This window comes from Oryctolagus cuniculus, chromosome 10 (genome assembly GCF_964237555.1).
Source record: "Oryctolagus cuniculus chromosome 10, mOryCun1.1, whole genome shotgun sequence".
NCBI classification, from domain to species: domain Eukaryota; kingdom Metazoa; phylum Chordata; class Mammalia; order Lagomorpha; family Leporidae; genus Oryctolagus; species Oryctolagus cuniculus.
In genome coordinates this window covers 69,733,194-69,753,655 of record NC_091441.1, presented here as the reverse complement: position 1 = coordinate 69,753,655, position 20,462 = coordinate 69,733,194, and the positions used below count along the sequence as shown (strand labels likewise).

Below are 20,462 nucleotides of genomic sequence, written 5' to 3'. Positions count from 1 at the left end.
GCCTCCCAGGCACAGTAGCAGGAAACTGGATTGGAAGCATGAGTAGCCAGGACTCAAACCAGCAACTCTGATACAGGTGTCCTAAGCTGTAGCTTAACATCACTCATTCAATGAACAAATCTTTTTTTTTTTTTTCTTGATAGGCAGAGTTAGATAGACAGTGAGAGAGACAGATAGACGGATTGGTCTTCCTTCCCTTGGTTCATCCCCCAAATGGCCACCACGGCCGGTGTGCTGCACTGATCCGAAGCCAGGAGCCAGGTGCTTCCTCCTGGTCTCCCATGTGGGTGCAGGGGCACTTGGGCCATCCTCCACTACCTCCACAGCAGAGAGCTGGCCTGGAAGAGGGGCAACCTGGACAGAATCCGGCGCCCCAACCAGGACTAGAACCTGGGGTGCCGGTACCGCAGGCGGAGGATTAGCCAGTGAGCCGCGGCATCGGCCCCAATAAACAAATCTTGAAAGAAAAAATATTAGAGAAGCAAGGAGCAGGTTCAGCTCCTGCCAGTAGGGAGGCTGACAAACGAGTTCCAAAGGTTGGAGAATACTTGGTGACCAAAACTTGCTTTCAGGGCAAGACTACCCGCCCTTCAGCCAAACACTACCACCACTGCCTCCCTTAACTTTAAGTGGACAAACGGCCTTTCCTTGGTAGGACAGAACGTCTCCATGAGTAGTCACAGGGTATTGTGGGATACATGCCTTTAATCTGGGCAGTTTCAATGACAGAAACCAGACTATTTGATTATGGGGTTCTTTTGGAGGAAGCTTCCACGTATGCTAAAATTACATTATCAATAGAAAAGTGTTGACTTTTAATTTTTACTAAGATATTTTTCTAGCTCCTGTAGCCTTCTGTTTCTTTCTGGCCAGCTTTCATTATTTTACGTGACTCTACCTCAAGTATTTTTGTCCTCTCGGGCAGCTCTGTCCAAAATAACTTTGATGATAGAAGTGCTCTGTATGTGAGCTCCGCGGGGGTGCAGCCACTAGCCACAGGCGGTGCTGAGCCTTTGAAATGTGGCCCCCGGCTGGCTGAAGAACTGAGTTAATTTCATTGGTTTGGTTAAGATTTAAATTTCAATATTGTGTGGCACAGCTAAAATTTTCCTAACTCCTCGTGAAGATGACAGTGAGATTTTTGCAGAAAACCCACAGGCCTACGGGAGGCTGACATCAGCGCTGAAGCATTCGTTCCGAAGTTGGACACACGCCGATAAACTGACCTAGATGTTTAAAGCGAAGATCCCATTAAAAAAAAAACCGAAAACTAAAATGAGAAATGGGACATCAAGGTGGAGCATGTCTCCGACCTCTCTGGGGAACTTCCGGGCGAGTCTCACTCCCATCACCCTCGCGCTATTCCCTCCGACCCCCAGGCCACTTCCCGCTAAGCGGCGCGGGACCGCAGCTTCTGGGTGGTCCTCCTGGCCCCGCCCCCTCCCACCTGGGTGCCCCTGGCCACGCCCCCCACAGCGTCCCGCCCCGCCCCACCGCCGTCCGACCCCGCGCGCGCCGAGTCGGCGCGCTGACGTCCGACGCTCCAGGTACTTTCCCCACAGCCGGTCGGGCTCAGCGTGGGGGCGGGGCGGGGAGCGGAGCGCGCATGCGCTGCACCACCAGCGCTCTGCCCGGATCGTGCGGGGCCTGAGCCTCTCCGCCAGTGGAGGCTCCGCTCGCGCCAACTCGCTCCCTCCGCCATGGCTGCTACGATCGAGCGGGAGTTCGAGGAGTTGGATGCTCAGTGTCGCTGGCAGCCGCTGTACTTGGTGAGTTGCGGGACCACGCGACAGCCGCCGTCCTCCGAGGACCCGGGCTCGCGCCCGCCGGCTCACTCTCGCCTCCCCCGCCTCCCGCTCAGGGCGGAAGTGGCGGCGCGCGGCCCGCGTCAGGGGCGCGCCTGCGCCGACCGCTTTCTTGCCCCTTTTGAAAAAAAGATTTGGAAGAGCGTCCTCCTAGTGAGCGCAAGCGCAGAGTTGATTGTGGAAGGCGGCGCCACAGCGGCGCCTTGTGGCGAGTGCGGGTGCCCCGCACAGCGTGACGCGGTCGGGAGTGGGGAGGCCGGCGGGGAGCCGGGAGGAACCGTTGTGGGGTTGGCAGCGGGAGCAGGTGTGGGTGCAGGTTCCCGGCAGAGCCGCGTGTGGGGGGACGGGCGTGAGTGAGTGGGGCGCTGGGGAGGAGCAGGCGTGGGCGTGGGATATTACGGGGCAGAATTGAGGTGGGCTTGGGGGTTGTCGCGGGGCCGGGCTACAACGTCGCGGTCGCTCCCATGCCCCCCGTGCGTGGCTCTGGCTCGCGGACGCCGTTTCGTTGGCGTGTCGTGGTCTAGCGAGCGGCAGCTGGTGTCCGCGGAACTAGTGGGCGCTCCCTGGGCGGGGGTCGGCGTCGGTCGGAGCCGATCGCCGTGGGTGCGGAACTTGCCGGAGCCGGCCCTTCCTAGCCGGCGACCCGGGGCTGCTTCGACCCCCGTTCCCAAGGCGGCCGTCGCTAGTTGGGGGCCCACCAAGCGTTCATGTTCCTGGAGGCTCGTGCGGACTCGACGTGTGCGTGTGGGTCGCCTTCCCGGAACGGAGGGAGACTGGCTGTGTTAGTTCAGTGACGAGAGTATTGTTTTTCTTTTTAGTATAAATCTCTATATATTTTTACTGAGGCATATTTTACGTGCAGTAAGCCACACAGATCTTACCTGTGCATTGAAACGAGTTTCACAAATGTGTCCATCCGTGCAAGCACCACTCAAAACAGTCAACCAGTCACCCCGTCCCATTCCTCGCCTGTAGGCCACCACCGTCTCAGGCCAGTCAGTACGGCATGATCCTTCTTACTCAACTGGATAAATGGACTCTGTAGTGTGAACGCTCTGACTAGCTTTTTTATGTCGATAACTCTTTAATTCAAAGCTTTATTAATTTAATTTAAAATGATATAATTGCTTATTTTCTTCTGTTGAATTATTAGCATATTAGTCACAAGATTGGATTTAGTGATTGGTTAGTTAAATGCTGCTTTGATGTTTGGTTCACTGTATACAGTGAAAGGAAGGAAAAAGCTTTCCTGTAAATCTGGGTAATCCTGGGTTTTCCCCCCATTTCATTTAATTAGATGACAGTAGAAATATTCCCTGTGTCATGTTCAAATGTTTTCTTTTCTTTTTTTTTTTTTTTTTTTTGACAGGCAGAGTGGATAGTGAGAGAGAGAGACAGAGAGAAAGGTCTTCCTTTGCCGTTGGTTCACCCTCCAATGGCCGCCGCGACTGGAGCGCTGCGGCCAGCGCACCGCGCTGATCCGAAGCCAGGAGCCAGGGCTTCTCCTGGTCTCCCATGGGGTGCAGGGCCCAAGCACTTGCACCATCCTCCACTGCACTCCCTGGCCACAGCAGAGAGCTGTCCTGGAAGAGGGGCAACTGGGACAGAATCCGGCGCCCCGACCGGGACTAGAACTCAGTGTGCCGGCGCCGCAAGGCGGAGGATTAGCCTAGTGAGCCGCGGCGCCGGCGAATGTAATGTTTTCTTAAACACTGGCTGGTAGTATAATAAACCTTGACTCAGTTGGATGCAGAGTAGGTAAGAATTGCTCACTAACTTTTAAAGAACATTGGTGGGTATTTGTTTTTAAAGCTTTGTTTATTTACTTAAAAAGCAGAGTTACAGAGAGGTAGAGGCAGAGAGAAAGAGGTCGTCCATCTGAAGGTTCACTCCCCAATGGCAGCGCTTCGCCAATCAGGAGCCAGGAGCTCCCACGCGGTTGCAGGGGCCCAAGGATTTGGTCCATCTTCTACTGCTTTCCCCGGGCAGAGCAGAGAGCTGGATCCGGAGTGAAACAGTCAGGTCTTGAACCGGCGCCCATATTGGATGCCAGCACTGCAATTGGCGGCTTCACATGCTATGCCACAGCACTGGTCCCTACAATACTATCTTCTTTTTTTTTTTTTTTTTTTTTAAAGATTTATTTATTTGAAAGGCATAGTTACAGAGAGGCAGAGAGAGAAGTCTTCCATCCACTGATTCACTCCCAAGATAGCCACAAAGGTTGGAGCTGCGCCGATCTGAAGGCAGGAGCCAAGAGCTTCTTCCGGCTCTCCCACTCGGGTGTAGGGGCCCAAGGACTTGGGCCGTCCCGTATTGCTTCCTAGGCCATAGCACAGAGCTGGATTGGAAGTAGAGCAGCCAGGACTCGAACTGGTGCCCATACGGGATGCTGGCACTGCAGGTAGCAGTTTAACCTGCTACACCACAGCGCTGGCCCTGAGTACTTTTCCAATTATAGAAAATATTAATGCACATTCTAGTAGGAATCTCTGGGAGAGTGTGCCAGTTGGATACTTTTTTTTTTTTTTTTTTTTGACAGAGTGAGAGAGAGAGAAAGGTCCTCCTTCTGTTGGTTCACCCCCAAAATGGACGCCACAGCCGGCGCACTGCGCTGATCTGAAGCCAGGAGCCAAGTGCACCCTCCTGGTCTCCCATGTGGGTGCAGGGCCCAGGACTTGGGCCATCCTCCACTGCCTTCCGGGGCCACAGCAGAGAGCTGGACTGGAAGAGGAGCAACTGGGACAGAACCGGCGCCCCAACCGGGACTAGAACCCCGGGGTGCTGGCGCCGCAGGTGGAGGATTAGCCTAGTGAGCCGCGGCGCCGGCCAGTTGTATACATTTGTTTCAGCAGTTGCTACTGCTGCTCAAGGTACCGGTGATATATCAAAATACAGATCTGAGAAGAGAGGTGAATGCAGCTTAATTCAGGCTAACATTTTTGTTAGGTAGGGTTTTGTTCTTTTTATTTATTTATTATTTTTTTTGACAGGCAGAGTGGACAGTGAGAGAGAGAGCCAGAGAGAAAGGTCTTCTTTACCGTTGGTTCACCCTCCAATGGGTGCTGTGGTCAGCGCGCTGCGCTGATCCCAAGCCAGGAGCCAGGTGCTTCTCCTGGTCTCCCATGTGGGTGCAGGGTCCAAGGACCTGGGCCATCCTCCACTGCCTTCCCGGGCCACAGCAGAGAGCTGGCCTGGAAGAGGGGCAACCGGGACAGAATCCGGCGCCCCGACTGGGACTAGAACCCGGTGTACCAGCTCCGCAGGCGGAGGATTAGCCTGTTGATCCACAGCGCTGGCTGTGTTCCGTTTTTGTTTGTTTGTTTTTTAATATATATTCTGGAATTCAAGGAAAATTGTGATCCTTCTTGCTAGAAAAATGCAGATACTTGGACCAATTGAAAATTTGACGTGCAGTTTCAAGGAGCTGAGAAAACCCTCCTGTGGACTTCTACCCAGGAATCCTGTAGTTTATTTGGTTGCTCTATGCTTGTGTTATATTTTACTAGTGAAAGCACAGGGTACTAGTTTTTGGTTAGTAGAAACCATGTCATCCACCCTGATAATTACAGTAAAAGTAGGTCACAAACCAGGAAAGTTAGTCATGGAAAGCAAGTCAGGAAGAATTTGTACTTGGTATTTTCCTGTGACTCTAGAACATATGTTCCTCCGTTCTACAAGTATATACTGATCTCCATTGGCATGCCAGCTTTCGCTCTGGACACTGGGGACTCTGTAGAATGCCACTGACAGGACTCCTGCTCTTGAGGCTGTCACATTCTAGGAGTTGTTCTCTTGAGGACTTCATTGCAATTCCGTATTTTCATTTGTTCACTCATAAACGTGCCTGATGTATGCCAGTATTAGGCCTTGAGGATTCCTGACTAAAGATAGAGTTCTGGGGCCAGCGCTGTGTCTCACTTGGTTAATCCTCCGCCTGTGGCGCCTGCATCCCATATAGGTGCCGGGTTTTAGTCCCAGTTGCTCCTCTTCCAGTCCAGCTCTCTGCTGTGGCCCGGGAAGGCAGTGGAGGATGGCCCAAGTGCTTAGGCTCCAGCACCTGCATAGGAGACCAGGAGGAAGCACCTGGCTCCTGGCTTCGGATCAGCGTAGCTCTGGCTGTAGCCGGCCATTTGGAGAATGAACCAACAGGAGGAAGACTTTTCTCTCTCTCTCTCTCTCACTGTCTAACTCTGTCAAAAAAAAAAAAAAAAAAAAAGAGTTCTTCCCTCAGAGATCCAGCCTAGTGGAGAGTAGTACATAGGTAAGCAAATAAAAAAGTTTTTTAACTTTTATTTAATGAATATAAATTTCCAAAGTACAGCTTATGGATTACAATGGCTTCCCCCCCATAACGTCCCTCCCACTCGCAACCCTCCCCTTTCCCATTTCCCTCTCCCCTTCCATTCACATCATGATTCATTTTCGATTCTCTTTATATACAGAAGATCAGTTTAGCATACATTAAGTAAAGATTTCAACAGTTTGCTCCCACACAGAAACATAAAGATCTTTCATTTAGGTTTTTTTTTTCCCCAGAGTGTCTTGGGTTTCCATGCCTGAAATACTCTCTTGGGCATTTCAGCTGGATCCGCATACCTTAAGGGCTGATTCTGAGGCCAGAGTGCTGTTTAGGACATCTGCCATTCTATGGGTCTGCTGTGTATCTCACTTCCCATGTTGGATCGTTCTCTCCCTTTTTTATTCTATCAGCTAGTATTTGCAGACACTATTCTTGTTTATGTGATCCCTTTGTTTCTCAGTCCTATCATTATGATCAATTGTGAACAGAAACTGATCACTGGGACTAGTGAGATGGCATTGGTACATGCCACCCTGATGGGATTGAATTGGAATCCCCTGGTATGTTTCTAACTCTGCCATTTGAGGTAAGTCAGCTTGAGCATGTCCCGAATTGCACATCTCTTCCCTCTCTTATTTCCACTCTTATATTTAACAGTGATCACTTTTCAGTTAAGTTTTAGCAGTTAAGAATAATTGTGTATTGATTACAGTATTCAACCAAAAGTATTAAGTAGAACAAACAAAAAAAAAATACTAAGAGGGAAAACATATCAAGTTGCTCATCAACAGTCAGGGTGAGGGCTGATCAAGTCACCGTTTCTCATAGTGTTCATTTCTCTTTAACAGGTTTCCTTTTTGGTGCTCAGTTAGTTGTCACCGATCAGGGAGAACAAGTGGTATTTGTCCCTTTGGGATTGGCTTATTTCACTCAGCATAATGTTTTCCAAATTCCTAACAGGGATCACTTTTCAGTTAAAATTTAAACACCTAAGAATAATTGTGTGTTAATTACAAAGTTCAACCAATGGTACTAGAACAACAACAACAAAATACTATAATGGATAAAGTATTACATTGTACATCAACCATCAGGACGAAAAAGTTTTGATAAATGAAAAGCTTGTTTTAAGCATAGAGTGCCATGGAAGTAGGTACCTAGGAATCATGTATTTCCCAGAAGGGTACACCTGGGCATTCTGGTGAAGTTTCCTGGAGGAAGGAGGGCCTTACCTAAGTCTTCAAGGAGAGGTTGGTCTGGTGAAGAGGCAAAGCTGGGGTGTGGGATGGGAGAGTTAGTTTTCCAGGGAAGGAAGTGCACACAAGGCACAATGTAGAATACTGAGAGCTACCAACAGAATAGCCTTGTGCCCTGTTTGCTGTGAAGTTGAGGGGCTGGAAGATAAGCAGGACCTAGAATCTAGGCCCTTGTGGATCAGACACAGGAATCTGAGGTAGTTAACAGGGACTCACTGAGGAATTTCAAGACTAGAGGTACTGTGATTATACTGACTTTTTAGTAGGATTGTTCTAGAGCGTTGGATAGGGCTGTGTGTAGGCAGGGAGGTGATCTGCTGGAATGAACCTAGAGAGGTGATAAGCTCCTGAATTTAGGCAGTGCAGTGGCAGGGATAATGGAGGGGAAGTACAGATTGAAAATGTTACAGAAATAGATTTTTTTTTAAAAGATTTATTTATTTACTTGAGAGGCAGAGTTACAGAAAGGGAGCGACAGAGAAAGAGGTCTTCCATCTGCTGGTTCACTCCCCAGATGGCTGCAACTGCTGGAACTGAGCTGATCCAAAGCCAGGAACTTCTTCCAGGTCTCCCACATGGGTGCGGGGGCCCAAGCACTTGGGCCATCTTCTGCTTTCCCAGGCCATCAGCGGGGAGCTGGATTGGAAGTGGAGCAACTGGGACTCAAACTGGTGCTCATATGGGATGCTGGTGCTGCAGGCAGATGCTTAACTTGCTGTGCTACAGTGCTGGCCCTGATGTGTTTGGTTTTGAAACTGCAATTCAGTTTGAGATACTTGTGAGACATTGAAATTGAAATAGTTGAATATACATTTGGAGTTTAAGAGAGAGGTCTGAGCTGTTAAATATAGTTGTGGGAATCATAAGCATGCTGTTGGCATTTGAAGTCTTAGCAGTAAGGTGTCTGCTTCAGGGAAGATACTAGAGGGTTTGGAAATGCTAGAGGTAACAGCACTTAAGAGGACAGGTAGGGAAAGAGGAGCTTATAGAACAGAACGAGAGGAATAGCCATGGGTGGGGATGGGGGTGGGGTGGTCAGCAGAGCCTGGAACTTCACCAGGGACAAATAATACCAAGACTGAAAGGATCCACTGAATCGAACAGTCAGAAAACCAGCCTTTAAGAGAGCAGTTATAGTGGATTACAGAAGAGAGATGCTCAGAGTTGAGAAGACAAGGTGGGGTGGAGTGTGAACAAGCGAGTGTGAACCACTCTTGTGAGAAACCCAACTTAAAGGGAAGGAGTGGGAAAGAAGTAGCTGAAATGTAGCCTGATATGTGAACTCAGCGCCGTGTGCTGGCTCACAAAGACCACATGTGCTGCCTATCGCTTTCCAACCCTTTCCCGTATGTTCGATTCATGAAAATGTGCCTGCCTATTCTCTCCCCTTAGGGCCTTTATAAATGTTGTTCCTTATGCCTTGGCACTTACCCCGCTTTTCTTTCTCCTCTTGTTTTACGACCTCTTACTCATCTCTGAAGTCTCACTTCCTTGGGGTTGGGAGGTCTTTCCCAACCTGCCCCTGCTGGCTCTGAGCTCCTGTTACATCTATAACATTCCACGACTTCCCCTTTCATCGGATGAATTGGATATAATTCAGCAGCAGATTATTTCAGGAACACAAATTGCATTAAGAAAACTGCTGTTGAAAGCTTCACTGCTTGAGTATGGAAAAAATGTTCCGTTTTGTTTATCAACAATGGGTGATATTTGTGATGATGTTTGTGAAGAGTTGTGCTTTTTTTGGTAGTACTAATGGGACTAGGCAAAGAAAAGCATCTCTCTTGAGCAAAAACTAGACACAACTAAGAGCTCAGTCATATGAGAACTTTTGCTTTATATCTTACTGAAATTTTTGCAGGAAAAATACATTTAATATTTTGAGTCTGAAACTGGCCTCTTAGTCCTTTTATCCCCTTCGCACAGTTGTTTTATAGCCTGATTTCAGGTAACAGGAGGTTTCTCAGGAACGAGTTCTTGGGTTGGAGCAGAGCAGACTGTTAGTTCCAGCGGATCTTCTCTGCCTTGTCAGAACTTTAGGAAGATAGTGCCAGTGCTTTGCCTGGGATCAGGCCCTTACTAAGCACTTGGTAAGTATTTGTTGAATGAATGACTTTTTAGGAGAAAAGTGCAGCTTGATAGATTTATGTGATTGTGGAGATGAGCCACGAGAGAGAAGGTAGATGTTGAATAAATGTGTAGAAAGGATGATTTTTGGAGCCAGAAACCTAAAAAATCAGTAGCTGATAGAATCAAGAACCCATTGTGGAAGACTTGGCCTTGAAAGGGTGTACTTGGCAGAAGTGGGATTTCTGGAAATTTTGTTCTGATTGACAAAGTGATAGCATTATATAGTCTGAAGTTAATTCTTTTTGAACAGTATTCATAATTGCTTTTCTGCCTGTCCTTTAGTCATTGGTGATTGTTGACTGAATCAGGCTGGGGCATGAGATGGGCAGAGGAAAGGGATAGAGTTTAGTAAGCTTTTCAGGGAAAGGAGTGAAACTAGGGAAATAGCAAAAGCTGAATCAGAATGTTTCTAGTAAGTGATGGTTCAGAAAGTATTTGGCTGATTTATTAGGGTTTATGAACCATGGAACTCTTAACTATTTTTCTTAATTAGACATTTGTAGTTCAATTATTATCAGAGCAGATTTTACAATTTGTAAGTTAATTTTTAAAAGTCAGATATAGTGAACTCAGTTCTTTTATTATAGGCTGAACATTACTAATCTGAAAATGTAAAATCTGAAACTTTCTGAGTACTGACATGATACCATATGATACCACAGTAGAAAATTCTTGACCTCTGATGAGTGGCATTCAAAATCCAGGCACCCTAAAAAGTATTGTATAAAATTACCTCTGGCTTTATACATGTTTTATGAACTGTAAATGAATTTTATGTTTAGATTTGGGTTCTACATGCAGAAATCCAAAAAATCCAAAATCTGAAACACTTCTCTTCCCTGGCATTTTGGATAAGGGATGCTCAACTGTACTTGCAGGGACCGGCGCTATGGTGTAGCAGGTAAAGCTGCTGCCTGCAGTGTTGGCATCCCATATGGGTGCTGGTTTGAGTTCTGGCTGCTCTACTTCCAATCCAGCTCTCTTCTTCGGCTTGGGAAGGCAGTAGAAGATGGCCCAGGTCCTTGAGCCCCTGCACCCGCTTGGGAGACCCAGAAGAAGCTCCTGGCTCCTGGCTTCGGATTGGCCCAGCTCCAGCCGTTGCGGCCATCTGGGGAGTGAACCAGCGGATGGAAGACCTCTCTCTGTCTCTGCCTCTGCCTCTCTGTAACTCTGCTTTTTAAATGAATAAATAAATCTTAAAAAAAAAAAAAAAAAAGAAAAGAAAAAGAAAAAAACTGTACTTACAGGATGCTCCGGTGTGACAGGTAAATCAGAACCGTTTTACTTGGCACCAGCATTGTGGCGTAGTGGGGATTAAGCTACCACTTGTGATGCCAGCATCCTGTGTGGGTTCCTGTGTGAGTCCCATCCGATCCACTCTGATCCAGCTCCCTGCTAGTGTGCCTGGAAAAGCAGCAGATAGGCCATGTACTCAGATCCCTGCCACCCATGTGGGAGACCTGGATGAAGCTCTGGCTTTGTTCTGGCCCAGCCCTGTCCGTTGCAGCCATCTGGGGAGTGAACCAACAAATGAAAGATCTCTCTCTCTCTCTCCCTCCCTCTTGATGTAACTCTGCCTTTCAAATAAAATAAATATATATATTTTTAAAGTGTACAAAACACTTTCCCTACCTTCTAGTTACACATTCTTCTACGTGTTGTCTAACCTTAGTGCTTGCTGCCTTTATGTGGTTACTTAAGAGTCTTCACGTGTATAGGATATAGTCTGTGTGTACCTTATCTGCCTGGGAAACATCTTTAAGACTAGACTCTAGGCTCTTTAGATAAAGCTATGTGCTCTTTCTGTTTTTAAAGATTTTATTTGAAAGGCAGAAATACACAGAGAAGTAGAGAGAGAGAGAGGTATCTTTCATCCTCTGGTTCACTCCCTATATGACCCTAATGGGAAGCCAGGAGCTGGGAGCCTATTCCAGGTCTCCCACGTGGGTGGCAGGTACCCAAAGACCTGGCCTATCTTCTGCTGCCTTCCCAAGCACATCAGCAGGGGGCTGTATCAGAAGTAGAGCAACTGGGACTTCAACTGGCACGTGTTTGGAATACTAGCACTTCAGGCAGTGGCTTAACCTTCTATGCCATGGCCCTTAGATTGTTTTATAATTCTTTGTCCAGCTCCTTGAGGGTGGCCTTGTTTTTCTTTGTTCCCCCATCTACCTATTTGGGCCTGAAACATGTTGTATGCTTGTTAAGTAAGCACTAAACATTTCTTCTGTTTTCAAATGTCAGCACCTTGGTTTACTCCAAACCTTTCATTTACAGCTGACACTTGTCCAATATATGACTGTGACATACAGTGTTTCGATATCCAGTAGTGACCCAAATCCAGTTCTCTGATTCTTGTTTCAGCACTGCCCTAATTTACTACTATGTCTATCTATGTTACTTTACTTTTATGATCTATTAGAGATAATCCTCAGTGAGGGAACAATTTTTAATTTTTAATTGTTAGAAGGGAGTAGAATATGTAGGATCATTTGGGGACTTGAGGCTATTAAAACAGTATCTGAGATCCATGGATAAGACTTCAGGAGGGATTTGCAAACTTCTTGAAACTGCATGTGTGGATTCAGGTAATTTGTCTGTCTGTCTGTCTTTCTTTCTTTCTTTTTTTGTTTGTTTTTATTTGACAGGTAGAGTTATAGACAGTGAGAGAGAGACAGAGAGAAAGGTCTTCCTTCCATTGGTTCACTCCCCTAATGGCTGCTATGGCCTGCACTGTGCCGATCCGAAGCCAGGAGCCTGGGTGCTTCCTCCCAGTCTCCCATGCGGGTGCAGGGACCTAAGCACTTGGGCCATTCTCCACTGCCCTCCCGGACCACAGCAGAGAGCTGGACTGGAAGAGGAGCAACTGGGACTAGTACCCGGTGCCCCAACCGGGACTAGAACCTGGGTGCCGGCGCTGCAGGTGGAGGATTAGCCAAGTGAGCCACAGCTGGCAGTTTTTCGGTTTTTAAAAAATATTTATTTATTTGAAATAGTTAGAGAGTGAGTGAGATCTTCATCCTCTGGTTCACTTCCCATATGGCCGCAATGGGAAGCCAGGGCGTTAACCTGCTGCACTGCAGTGCTGGCCCTGAGACAGGAGTTTCATCTGGGTCTCCTACATGGGGCCCAAGCACTTAAGTCATCTTCCACTGCTTTTCCGAGGCTATTAGTAGGGAGCTGGATTGAAAATGGACCAGCCGGGACAGGAACTGGTGCCCATATGGGATGCTGGGGTTGTAGGTGGCGGCTTAACCCATCAGTAACTTTTATTTAATGTGATACAGGAGTACTAATGGGTCAAGAAATTGTTTTTCAACAGTGAAATACTGGCTTTTAAAAATCATAGATGACTTTAGACACCTTTAAAATAAAACCTGTGTATGAAATGTCCACATACATAAAATTTTGCTAAATTTAGCGTGAGATTTCCAAGGGTTTACAAGCTGCCCCCCAAAAAGGACTGCTGGGCTTAATGATCCTCCAGAAAAGGAGTGCTGATCAAGAAGCCTACTTAAAATTAAAAGCTTTTATCTGGATTTCTGGCATCTTTTTCCAATGTAATAATGTGATAGGTTCCTGTGTAGTTTTTTAAAATATAGTCTTCTGATTCCTTTCAAATTCTAGTATGTTCGATTTAATATGCCTTTGTTCTATAAGTTTTATTTGGTATACGACACTGATCATTTATAATCTTATTTAAAACTACTTTCATTTCTCTGAGAAAATCTCATACTGCATCCTTTTGTGTCTTCTTTATTTGAACAGTTTTATACTCTGAAAGTTTTCAATTCCGCTTTTCAGTTTACTTTGTAGTGCTTCCAGGAATTCTTTTGGTGGATTGAGGTAAGGGTGTATGACTTCCAGAGTGTGTGGCACTCTGTTCCTAGTAAAGGAGCAGTTATGTGGGGGTAATGGTGGAAAATTGCAGTTGCTCCTTGATGGTGAGAACTGCTTCTGCTCTGAGTTGTATTTTAGCAAGTGAAGCTACAAAACATAGACTCAAATTTTGAATCAAAACAATTTAAAAAAAAGTCCATCACTGTAGCTTAATTATCATTGTCAAGGTGAGATAATTATATCAGATAATATTTTAGTGTTCAATACCTAGCTTTGTTCTATATGTAGTGTACAGAAAACTTTTATATCCTTGCAATGTTGAGTATTTTCCCTAAGTGATATGATGGAGCAACAAATAAGAACTTAGGAAATCAGAAAAGAGTAATCTTCTGTTAATTATGTGAGAAAAAGGACTTTAAGATAATCCCAAATTGGTAGTGAGCTTCTACTTACAAGATAGTGTACCTGAACTTATTTGTTTATACTTTGGGCCCCTAAGTGAATCTTAAATTATGTAGTGAAATATGAATTTTCTTTCATGAATCAAGTGTTTGTCCATATTCTTTATATAAAGATACTGCTGAAGAACACAGTGAAATAGGAAGTATGTTGTGTACTTACTTGGAAAACTCATGATTTTTGTTCAGTCTTATCTGTGGCCCTTAACATGCCTGTCATTCTATCATACTTTGAGGTGCTCTGTTTTAGAAAGAGAGTTTAAGAATAAAATAGCTCAGGGCCAGCGCTGTCACGCAGTGGGTTAACGCCCTGGACTGAAATGCTGACATCCCATATGGGCGCTGGTTCGAGACCTGGCTGTTCCACTTCTGATACAGCTCTCTACTATGGCCTGGGAAAGCAGTAGAAGGTGGCTCAAGTCCTTGGGCCCCTGCACCCACGTGGGAGACCCAGAAGAAGCTCTGGCTCCTGGCTTCAGATCGGCACAGCTCCATCCGTTGCGGCAAACTGGGGAGTGAACCATCGGATGGAAGACATCTCTCTCTCTGCCTCTCCTCTCTCTGTGTAACTGATTTTCAAATAAATAAATAAATAAACTTTTTTTTTTTTAAAAAAAAAGAATAAAAAAGCTCATCTTGACTGAGCTACTCCTGTGTGTTAAGCATGTCCTCCATGGATTATCTGACAGGTAGTTAAAACCTGAGAAAACTTGAGGCTGAGCTTTTTCCAGTTTAGACTATAGTTGAGTAATAGATCCAGGTAGGAACCTGGGACTTAACTTTAGAAGCTGTATTTTTTTTTTTTAAGATTATTTATTTATTTGAAAGAGTTACAGAGAGGCAGAGGCAGAGGCAGAGGCAGAGAGAGAGTCTTCCATCCACTGGTTCACTCTCCAGATGGCTACATCAGCTGGAGCTGCGCCAATCTGAAGCCAAGAGCCAAGAGCTTCTTCTGGGTCTCCCATGCAGGTGCAGGGGCCCAAGGACTTTGGCCATCTTCTGCTGCTTTCCCAGGCCATAGCACAGAAAGTGGAGCAGCTGGGACTTGAACTAGCACTTATATGGAATGCGCAGCCAGGACTTGAACTGGTGCCCACATGGGATGCTGGCACTGCAGTCAGCAGCTTTACTGTGCTATACCACAGCACCAGTCCCTGTGATAAAGGCATCTTTACTGGTGTCTTTAATTTCTAGGTTGAACACCTGCCCCTTACCATGGTTATAATTTGCAGTTATGTTCTTGTTTTTATTCTTGTTATATATATATATATATATTATATAACATATATATGTTTTATATATATATATAAAACAACTTGCCATTTTAGCAATTTTCAAGTATTTGTACTTTAAAATGTCATTGATTCTATTTACAATCTTGTGCAACTACCATCACTATTTATTTCCAAACCCTTTCATACCCCAAACAGAAACTCTGTACCCATGAAGCAATAACTTCCTATCCTCTCCTCCTCCTAGCCCTGGTGATCTCTACTTTTTTGTATCTGTGAATTTGCCTATCCTGGGAACCTCTATAAGTAGAATTATGTAAAATTGGTCTTTTCTGTGTCTGACTTCGTTTCACATATTTTCAAGGTTCATCCATGTTGTAGCATGTACCAGAACCACATTCCCTTTTATTGCAGCATAATATTCCACAGTCTAGATGTAGACATTTTGTTTATCCATTTGTTTATTGATGGACTTTTGGTTGTTTTGCTTTTTGGCTGTCTGAAAAAGTGCTGCAGTGAGCATTGATGTACAAGAATCTGTTTGAGTACTTTTTTTTTTAAACACATGTACTATCTTCTAATGCTATAGGCCTTTTTTTTTTTTTTTTTTTTAAAGATTCATTCATTTATTTGAAAGTCAGAGTTACACAGAGGAGAGGCAGAGAGAGAGGGGTGGGGGGGAGGTCCTCCATCTGCTGGTTCACTCCCCAGTTGGCCGTACCAGCTCGAGCTGCGCCGATCTGAAGCCAGGAACCAGGAGCCTCCTCCAGGTCTCCCATGTGGGTACAGGGGCCCAAGCACTTGGGCCATCCTCCACTGCTCTCCCAGGCCACAGTAGAGAGCTGGATTGGAAGTGGAGCAGCCAGGACCTGAACCGACGCCCACACAGGATGCCGCCACAGCGCCAGCCCCTTGAGTACTTGTTTTCAAATCTGTTAAGTATAGACCTAGATGTGGAATTGCTAGATAATATAACTTTTTTAATTTTTTCTTTATTTTACTTGAAAGGCAGAATTATAGAGAAGGGAGGAGAGACAGAGAGAGAGAGAGGGCGAGAGACAGACATCTCTTCCATCTTCTGGTTCATTCCTCGAAGGTCACTATGGCCAGGACTGGGCCAGGCCGAAGCCAGGATCCTGGAGCTTCTTCTGGGTCTCCCACATAGGTTCAGGGACCTAAGCGCTTGGGCCATCTTCTGCTGTTTTCCCAGGCACATCAGCAGGGAGCTGGATTGGAAGTAGAACAGTTGGATCTCGAACTGGTGCCCATATGGGATGCCAGTGTTGTAGGTGGAAGCTTAACTGTTACGCCTCAGCACAAGTTTCCATTTTGCATTCTTACCATCAGTTTATGTTTCTGATTTCTCTGCATTCTCACTTACAGTTTTTTTTTTTTTTAAACATTATTACAGTAATACTAGTAAGTGTGAAATGGTATCTTTGGCTTAAATTTGCATTTTGCTTATGGCTATGGATGTTGAACTACGTAACTTTACCCAAGCTGTTTTGTGTGCTTGACCCCTTCTTTCTCTGCTTGCTCATGTGGCATACTGCTGCTCATTCTTTAAGTCTATTCATGTACTGTGTTCTTCATGCCCTTAGGCAAAATCCTCCTCCTGTGTTCCCTTTATGTGTGAACATGTTTTTCTTTTTCTTTTTTTAAGATTTATTTATTTATTTGAAATGCTGATTTACGGAAAGGGAGAGGCAGAGGCACACACACACACACACACACACAGATCTTCCTTCTGATGTTTCAGTCTCCAGATGGCTGCAGTGGTCAGGGCTGGACCAGGCTGAAGCTAGGAGCCGGGAGCATCCTGCAGGTCTCCCTCGTGGGTACAGGGGCCCAAGCACTTGGGCCGTCTCCTGCTGCTTTCCCAGTCACATTAGCCTGGAACTGGGTTGGAAGTGGAGCAGCTGGGACACACACTGGCACCCGTATGGGATGCCAGTGCTGCAGGCTGTGGCTTTACCTGCTATGCCAAAGAGCCGGCCTCCATGCTTTTCTTATGTTTTTTAGACTGGCTCCATGGTAGCCTCAAGGAAGATTTTGAGATCCCGAGTTTTAAAAAAGAAAAGGTAAGTTGTTAGACACAATTGTACAATTAGCAGTAAAAATGGACAGCAAGAAAGGAGGCAGGAAACTGTGACAAACTCTATAATCCTATTCATTAGAAGGTTTGTGGTTATTCTGGTGGTGTCTTCATTCATTACTGAAATAAACTAACAATCTTAGGAGATTATTTGATGCTTGGAGAGGATCCACTCACATATCTGAGGCTTGGGGGATTTTTTTTTTTTTTTTTTTTTGACAGGCAGAGTGGACAGTGAGAGAGAGAGACAGAGAGAAAGGTCTTCCTTTTGCCGTTGGTTCACCCTCCAATGGCCACCGCGGCCGGAGCGCTGCGGCCGGCGCACCGCGCTGGTCCGATGGCAGGAGCCAGGAGCCAGGTGCTTTTCCTGGTCTCCCATGGGGTGCAGGGCCCAAGCACCTGGGCCATCCTCCACTGCACTCCCTGGCCACAGCAGAGGGCTGGCCTGGAAGAGGGGCAACCGGGACAGAATCCGGCGCCCCGACCGGGACTAGAACCCGGTGTGCCGGCGCCGCTAGGCGGAGGATTAGCCTAGTGAGCCGCGGCGCCTGCCGGGGGATTTTTTTATTTTTTATTTTTATTTTTTGACAGGAAGAGTGGACAGTGAGAGAGAGAGACAGAGAGAAAGGTCTTCCTTTGCCGTTGGTTCACCCTCCAATGGCCGCTGCGGCCGGCGCGCCGCGCTGATCTGATGGCAGGAGCCAGGTACTTATCCTATTCTCCCATGGGGTGCAGGGCCCAAGGACTTGGGCCATCCTCTACTGGACTCCCTGGCCACAGCAGAGAGCTGGCCTGGAAGAGGGGCAACCGGGACAGAATCCGGTGCCCCGACCGGGACTAGAACCCGGTGTGCGGGCGCCGCAAGGCGGAGGATTAGCCTAGTGAGCTGTGGCGCCGGCCTGGGATGAATATCTTAACAATTAAGATGCTGGCATTAACTGGCAGTCGCTGTGGCATAGCGAGTAAAGCCACCTCCTGCAGTACTGGAATCTCATATGGGCGCTGGTTTAAGTCCTGGCTGCTCCACTTCTGATTCAGCTTTCTGCTAGCCTGGGAAAGCAGTAGAAGCACCTGCATGGGAGACCCGGAAGAAGCTCCTGGTTCCTGGCTTCGAATTGGCCCAGCTCCGGCTGTTGCTGCCATCTGGGGAGTGAACCAGCAGATGGAAGACACCTCTTTCTCTCACTTTCTCTCTTTCTCTGCCTCTTTGTAACTCTACTTTTCAGATAAATAAATAAAACTTAAAAAAATATGCTGGTGTTTGGCACACTGGTTAAGATGCTGCTTGGAATGCCTGTATCTCATATCAGAGTACCTCTGAGTGCTGGCTCCAGATCCTGATTCCAGCTTCCTGCTTCCTGCTAATGTGTACTCTGGAAGCCAAGCAAGTGGTTGGGTCTCTGCCACACACATGGGATACTTGGATTGAGTTCCCAGCTCTGGGTTTCAGCATGGCTCAGCCCCAGCCATTATGGGCATTTGGCAAATGATGAGGCAGGTGTGAGCACATTCGTATCCATTCTCATACCCCCCCCCCCATATTAAAAAAAAACAGAGAAAATGGTAATTTACTTTCCCAACATGAGAAAAGCAGATTGTTTGGCTAAAATAAACTGAGAATAATGAAGAATTCTTAAGGCTACAACACACTATTTTTAAAAAAACTTAATGCCAACTAGTGGAGTAGATACTGCATAATACCAGGTTGGCTTGAGAAAAACCTCTCAAAACTCCAGAGAAAAATGTAAAAAATAGGTATTAGGAGATATTACTTAGAACGCATGTAGATGGCAAATCCATGTGATGGCAAATCCATGTGATGGCAGTTCCTGCAAGAAAACTAAAGAGTGAAGTGAGGCAGTAGCCAGTGAAATAGGAGAGGATATCTCTGAGCTGTAAAGACCTTGGATCTCAAGAGCAAAGGAAACCACAAAATCTTAAACAAAAATATATATATATTTTTAAAAAGCATAAAAAACCTATGTGCATCCCCATAAATTTTCTGGGTATTTTGGTTAAAAAAACCCTGCAAAGTAGAAAAGTAAGCTCCTTTAGAGAGGAACAAAGCAGATTAGCATCAGACATTGAAAACAGAAAAAGGCCAACCAAGTGCAGAGGGAAGAGCAACAGGTATAGAAACTAAGTTTGGGCAGGAACACCAAGTAAAATGTAGAGTTAACTCTAGGTAATTGATTATAGTTGTAAGCCTTACTGAAAATATTAAGAAATTTTTTTAAAGACTTATTTTATTTATTTGAAAGGCATAGTTAGAGAGAGATCTTCCGTCCACTGGTTCACTCTCTAAATGGCCACAACGTCTCGGGGCTGGGGAAGCCAGGAGCTTCTTCTGTATCTACTATATAGGTGCAGGGGCCCAATGATTTGTGCCATCCTCCAGTGCCTTCCCAGGCATGTTAGCAGGGAGCTAGATTAGAACTGGAGCAGCTGGAACTTGAACTGGAACCTATATGGGATGCCGGTGCCGCAGGTGGTTTAATTGGCTAAGTCACGATGCCAGCCCCAAGGAAAACTTTTTAATTAGTTGAGAAATTGGAAAAGAAAAAGTTAATCCAAAGTTCTTGATTTAAAAAAAAATATTTATTTATTTGAAAGGCAGATTTAATGGAGAGGCAGAGAGAGAGAGAGACTCTTCCATTTGCTGGTTCACTCCCCAGATGGCTGCAACAGCTGGAGCTGCACCAGTCCAAAGCCAGGAGCCAGGAGTTTCTCCTGGGTCTCCCATGTGGGTGCAGGGGCCCAAGGACATGAGCCATCTTCTGCTGCTTTCCCAGACCATAGCAGAGGCTGGATCAGAAGTGGAGCAGCTGGGTCTCGAACTGGTGCCCATATGGGAAGCTGGCTTTACCTACTATGTCACAGTGTCGGCCCCAGTTCTTGATTATTTGAAGATAAAACAGGGTATTAGACTGCAAGAAGCATTACAGGTTTTACTAATAGGGCTGTTTTTAAATAAGTAGGAAAATATGTCAAGCATTCTTTTAATAATTTAATACTAGTACTCACTAGAATAAACTGGTAATTTCTAAGTTAATGGAGAAAGAGGAACAAAGAAAATTTGATTAATACAGCAAAAAGCAGGGGAAAAAGAAAATAAGGAAGCATGATATAAAAAAGTTTAACCACTCTTGAGTGAAAGAAATAATACTGCTGTTAGAGACTGTAGAAAACAAAGAAATGATAGTATATCTAAACATACAGGATTTGGCTAAAGTCTTTAAAAACGAGGGGAAAAGTGTAAAAACCCAAGATTTTATTCAGGCTAGGAAGGTTACAATAAAATGAGCCTGAGCTTTAGAAGGAAGGGGTGAAGAAAAACCAAAGG

General features: G+C 45.9%; 1 protein-coding gene across 6 annotated transcripts in view; it reads left to right on the top strand.

Moving 5' to 3' along the window:
• The first annotated feature begins 1,487 nt into the window (after positions 1–1,487).
• PTPN2 (protein tyrosine phosphatase non-receptor type 2) overlaps positions 1,488–20,462 on the top strand; it is a 111,574-nt gene continuing 92,599 nt past the window's right edge. For 2 of the 6 annotated variants that reach the window (XM_002713523.5, XM_008261003.4), the window contains exon 1: positions 1,488–1,769. In XM_002713523.5, the coding sequence (XP_002713569.1) occupies positions 1,701–1,769 (69 nt within the window). In that variant the 5' untranslated portion in view covers positions 1,488–1,700. Of the gene's footprint in view, positions 1,770–16,990; positions 17,106–20,462 lie in introns of those variants that run through there. The other 4 variants (XM_070050527.1, XM_070050525.1, XM_051851450.2 and 1 more) reach the window with 3 other exon arrangements.